This window comes from Xyrauchen texanus, chromosome 14 (genome assembly GCF_025860055.1).
Source record: "Xyrauchen texanus isolate HMW12.3.18 chromosome 14, RBS_HiC_50CHRs, whole genome shotgun sequence".
NCBI classification, from domain to species: domain Eukaryota; kingdom Metazoa; phylum Chordata; class Actinopteri; order Cypriniformes; family Catostomidae; genus Xyrauchen; species Xyrauchen texanus.
In genome coordinates, this window is record NC_068289.1 from 6,553,613 (window position 1) to 6,559,631 (window position 6,019).

Genomic DNA, 6,019 nt, shown 5'->3' on the forward strand with positions numbered 1-6,019 from the left:
ATGTTTCTATGAAGTTAAAATTGTGCCTAAATGATTTGCATGCTCAGAGTAAGATTTGTGAAAGCGTTAATCAAATTGCAAGCATAAAAATAAATTGCATGCACACAGAATGTTTTATAAAGGTGTAAATCAAGTGTAAGAAAAATTATTAGCAATACTTTAATGCTTTGCATAAGTGTAATTCATGTGCTGTGAATCTGTAATTTCATATTAACACAAAGTAAATTTGGTGTGTATTCTTCTGACATCCATTTATCCATCTTTTCACCAAAATGCCTTGCCAATGATAATTACTAGTAAATATAAATAAATTGTGTATGCATTAATATTTCAGTTTAATATTTAGGAAAGGAGAGATAACTAGAGGAACGACACTGAACCATATGAAGATGCTGTCTATCAAATCATTAAACCAATCAGGTCAGAGTAAATTGGTCAAGGAAAACCTCATTTGATTGGTTACACCTGCCTTCCCCCTGACGCTTGTAAAACTCCTTCAGTGAGAAATTCGTGCCAAAAGTGTGAGAGCAACAAAAGACCGAACAATGCATAATTCACCAATAGGCTACAGGTGAAATTCATGATTCTTGATACCAATTTCAGTACCACAGCAAAAAATGATATCCTATTAAATCTTCTATATATAAAGTTCAGTATTAATCTATTAATTAATAAGCACACAGCTCACACTGCCTGCATGTAAATATGCGCGTGAGTATTTAAAAGCAGCCATCTGTCAGACAGACATTACACCTGTATTGAATGGAGTTAGTTAGTACTATATCGACACATGAAAAATATTTTCATATCATTACTTTAATTTTAAACTTCGACACCAAAGTATGGGTACTTTTCCCATACCCAAGTATGGCTGTTGCCTTCGATCTCTGGGATATTGATACGTTTATGAAGTCTTACCAACTGATTTTACAGTGACGGTTCTGATGGCGGTTTCATCCCCAATCTGCTGCCAGACCCAGTCAGGTGCAGTCCCACTCTGTGACCACTCAATGGCACTGCAGCGGTACATCCCGTCATCTGTGGGAAAGGCGTTATGCAGGGACAGGGTGAATGTGTCTGGCCGAACTCGCTCCACCCGGACCTCTCCATAGCTGCTGCGCTCCCTTAAGGTGGACCCAGGTGTGACTGTGCCGTCGCGGTCCACAGAGGCCAAGTCTACTGCAGGACCCGCCCCGTCCTTATCCATCCACTGCCAAGTCACAGACAGGGGACCCAGAGTGTTGTTAACAATGCAGGTCAACAGAATGGTTTCTCCCTCCATAATCTCTGAAGACTCACTAGATAAAGATACAGTGATATTACTCCCTATAAGAGAAAAACAGAAAGAAACGAGAGGTCATTCTATGGGAATATGAGATGTCACATTAGTTTTCATGAGAATGTTGAGACTCCATTCAGCATACTGTAAAAATAAACTAGCTTTTAAAGAGTTGAAGGGCAACATCACCCATTACAATCTGTAAAAGAAACAGAAATTTTAAACAAATACTCATGCAAACCCTTTAATTCATTAAATGGTTTAATTAATTAAACATCATTCCTCCACATAAACCATTTATATGCTTGAATAATGACACATAATTAAGCAGAAAACTACTGTATTTCTTACGCAGCAATATGCTAGCAACTTTTAATGCTTTTAAATGCAGTTTCAAAATTCACATTTGAGGTATGACTGTGCATAATTCAAGCTAAATTAAAAAACAGGAAAGTAATTTTAAGCATAAACCTTATTTTACTCAAATGCAACATAGCTATTATTTAAACCCATTAGAAATTCCCAAGGAGAGCCATGGTGAATTAGCCCTCTAGGCTGGCCAAGAAACTGTAGACTGATCACAAGTCGAATTCGGTAACAGGCGGTCAAAAGTTCTGCTGCTGAAATCAGTCTGTGCTTACCAAAATTTTAACCACTGCCCCCAGTGGCTGAAGCTAGAAGCATTGTTGAGGCGATAAGACCACCAGAGTGGCGCCAAAAGTGAGGTTTTTTTTTAGTTGCAAATGACGTAATAGAGTGAACAGGAATGTATGTTTTTTTAACCCTACTCCCTAACCCAAAGCCCAACCCTAAAACTAACCATCAGTAGAATCAAAAAATGTAATTTGAGTGAAAATGCAACCTTCGAGTTCAACACACCATTGTGTGTGAATGCAGTTACTTCCTGGTTTTGGAGGTTGTTTGCGCAACATGCTAGCAGTAGCGCTAGAGGGAAATGTGTTTCACATTTCAATTGATGCAGAAATGTGTGACGGGGATGAACGCTTATAAGTATTTCAGCAGAATTGGGTCATTTTCAGTGCACATGAACATCCAGAAGCAGCATATCAATTTCCCATGTTGTAAATTGATGTCACGACTGACAGGCTCTATTTCACAAGTATTTAATTTTTTTATCCGAATGAAGTTGAAATCCAATAGATTTTTGGCTTTTATAAAAGCATATACCATCGCTAAACAAAGTCAAAGCTCACGGTAGGTCTGTCTTGAAACATATACATGTTAATTGCTAAAACTGTTGCGTTCAATAGTAACCAAGACCTAAAACCAGCAGGACTTTGCCGAGAGCTTCCTGATCAAGAGTTCTAGAGCCTGAGAGACCTCGCAAGCAGGAGTGCAGATCAAAGCCTTTGTAGACATCTCCAGAGTTCTCAACAGGGATTTCTGCACACAACGACACCCTTTAAAAGCAGTATGTGATAAAACAAAAATTGAGACTTTAAAGACCCAAAGTTTGCACCCTTCCCATGAGTCACGCTAGGCTCTTTTCAGAAAAAGGCTGTAGCCCAGCATGGCAGAACGTCTTTAGAAGAAACCACTCTCACCAGTTGGGTAAAAAAACAAGAGGCTTTGATTTCTTGCATAAGAAAAGCAAAAAAAATAAAAAATAAAGCTACAAGCAGAGATGAACAGGCCCCTCGTACCCTGGTGCACATTGGGGCTGCTGTGCCAGGGGAATGTCACTCCAATTTAAAAAAAAATGTTTTAGCACTTAAATGTTGTTAAGAGTGTATCACAGTATAAAACGCATAATTTCCTGTTGCCAGTAGATGGCGCTATGATTATCTGAATATTGGCATGTAGAAGTGTTCAGACTGGGACTCGGGATGTACAGTTTGGAGCAGATTGGACATTTTTTGTTCAAGTTATAACAACTTCCTGTTTCATGGCGAAACATAGAAATTTGTCAGGCCGCCACGGACACGGCGTTCAAAGAAAACTCAAAAGCGTCACAATTTAATTTCACCAAGGCCTTTAGATTATACTGACCGTATATGATGTTGATCTTATTAAATCTCTAGGAGGAGTTTGTTAAAGCACGAGGCCTGAAAATGGCAAAAACGGAGTAAAAATCAAAGAGAAAAATCACAATGGCTGACTTCCAGTTGGGTTTAGGATATGGCTCCAAGAGACTTTTTTGTATGTTTTGAAATGCTAAATATGCCTACTGATGGTCTCAGATGTAGGTGAAACATGGCATGAGGGCTGCTTCATTGAAATTTTGTAAGTGCCGCTATCGAGCCATTTTGCCACAATTAATTCTAAAACCAGTATCACATGTACATTTTCACCACTATTGAGATGTTTGCAAATTTAATGAGTTTGAGTACAAGGCCTGGAACTGGCTGTTGCCAGTAGGTGGCACTATGACTATAACTGAATATTGCCATGTAGATGTATTCAGGCTGGGACTATTATCAAACGTGAAGTTTGAGGCAGATTGAACATTGCATGTAAGAGTTATAACAGGTTCCTGTTTCATGGCGATACATCTAACTTTTTTAGACTGTCACGGCCACGGCATGCAGTGAAAACTCAAAAGCTTCGCAATTTAGCATTGCAAAGGCCTTTAGATTAGAATAACCAAATATTAAGTAGATCTGATTAAATCTCTAGGAGTAGTTTGTTAAAATATGAGGCCTGGAAATGGCAAAAACTTTGCAAAAATTTAAGAAAATCTAAATGGCTGACTTTGTGTTGAGTTTAGGGCATGGGTAGACTTTGAGGGCTGGAATTGAGGTTATATGATGTAAGTTCTTTAAGGATGTAATGATGAACTGCCTGACATCCTTCCAAACACTCTAAAAGCAGATCCACCAGGATATAGGGAAATATTTTTCTAAAGCACTGGATCTTTAAAGGCCATTGCTGATCACAAGTTCTGCTCCAGTGACTGTTGGACATCAAGGCAGCAGGGTTCCCAAACTTTTTGACCAATTCATTTCCTTGACTCTTCCAGTCATTTTAGATCACTTGATAAAACGTTTTGATTAACTGCAATAATTCATAAAGACTGACTTTTGTTGGACTGATTGAAAAGAACAGACTCAAAAGAAAAATTCACTCACAAATTGGACATCACTACAGCTTGTATGCAAGTTTTACTCTACAAACGATAGCAGTATCTGGACAAATAAAATATTTCGCAGAATTTCAGTAGAAAAAATTATATTTTCCATGAATTACAGTTTTACTGATTTCAAATGACTTTTCCAGACCTGAAAAACACAAAGCAATGATATTTTCAGGTGTTTCTCGACTGTGGCAACCTTGTGAAAGGGAGAATGGGACTCACTGAGGCAGACAGTGGGTCCATCCTGCTGGAGTTGTGCTGAAAGAGGCTTGACTGGTTTAAGTGGAACAGATGGTTGCTCACCAACCCTTTGATTAACCTTCTATTCCTCATCTAGCTCTCATCAACGCCTTGAGCCCAGCTGTGGCTTTTTTGCCTGGGCACAGCACATCCACCTTGGGGATCTACTTAGGAAGCACTGAAGGCAGCGGCACTTTCATTTCATGCCTCATAGTCTTGGATTTATGAGTGGCTCTCAATAATATTTTTAAAGGCTTTAAGTCCCCCCCTTTAAGATGTTTCAAGCGTAGATGAGAAACCTTTTGTCAAACATTTGAAAACGGCAGTGTGGATGAAGAGTTTCAGAAACGAAAACGCTGTTTTCAAATTGATCCAGATTAATATGGATGTAGCCATAAATAGCATTTGAATAAATATATTTACACAAAATTATAATCAATTAAACTACAAGACAACAATATATACTGTACTCAAAAACATAGAGAATGTATTCAGAATGTGGTGTGGAAAAATGGCTCGATAGCGCCACCTACAAACTTTCAATATTGTGTGCCTCGCGCTGTGTTTTACCTACATGTACGAATCTTGGTACACATGTGTAACATGCCAAGACCTACAAATAAGTCTCTTGGACCCATGCTCTAAACTCAACAATACTGCCATTTTATTTATCTCTACAATTTTTGCTCAGTTTTTGCCATTTCCAGGCCTCCTCCTAGAGATTTTATTGGATCGACATCATATTCAGTCAGTCTTTCCAATGCTCCATATAAGAAAGAGGACATTTTCTTAGGTAATAATCAAACACTCTCTCCTGTTTGGCATTATTCTTACTGTCTCTTCAATAGACTACTTGGTGCTTTAGAAACATTTAGCAAGAATAAGTTATCATACAGCCTTAATAGCCTCCTGCCAGCACAATTCCATTACATCAATTTTTGAACTCTTTCTAACTGCTTGTTATAAAGTAAACAAGATAAGAATAATCCACTTTAGGTGATGAACATCAGCATTGAGGCAGAAAGATAATAAGGAACTAAGATACTTACTGAGAGGGGTTACAGTGATCTGAACATTACGGGACCGTTTGCTACGGTCGATGAAATCTCCGGTTAGCGTCTTTTCCCGCTCTGTCACTCTGCAGATGTATTTTCCCGAATCTTCAGGCAGTAACCGTTGCAGCTTGAGCAGGTGGATGGAGGGGCTCTCTTTTCGCACAGTCAGGAGGCCAGCCGCCTCTCGTTCCATGTAGTTAGTTCCCAGTACGGGAACAGCACTGGGCCCTATCACGGCTACGGATGAGCTGCTGAAGACCCACGACACCGAGAAAAAGCGCTCTGGAACATTCTGAGCATCAATGGTGCAGCGGAGCTCCAGCGGTTCACCAGCCGTGTAGGCCCGGCGCT

General features: G+C 39.3%; 1 protein-coding gene across 1 annotated transcript in view; it reads right to left on the reverse strand.

Moving 5' to 3' along the window:
* LOC127655231 (immunoglobulin superfamily member 3-like) overlaps positions 1 to 6,019 on the reverse strand; it is a 189,667-nt gene that overhangs the window by 52,403 nt on the left and 131,245 nt on the right. Inside the window, exons 4-5 of the mRNA XM_052142910.1 lie at positions 5,663 to 6,019; positions 919 to 1,326 (exon numbers count right to left, since the gene is read on the reverse strand). The exon at positions 5,663 to 6,019 is cut by the window's right edge and continues 30 nt beyond it. Of these exons, the coding sequence (XP_051998870.1) occupies positions 919 to 1,326; positions 5,663 to 6,019 (765 nt within the window). The remainder of the gene's footprint in view (positions 1 to 918; positions 1,327 to 5,662) is intronic.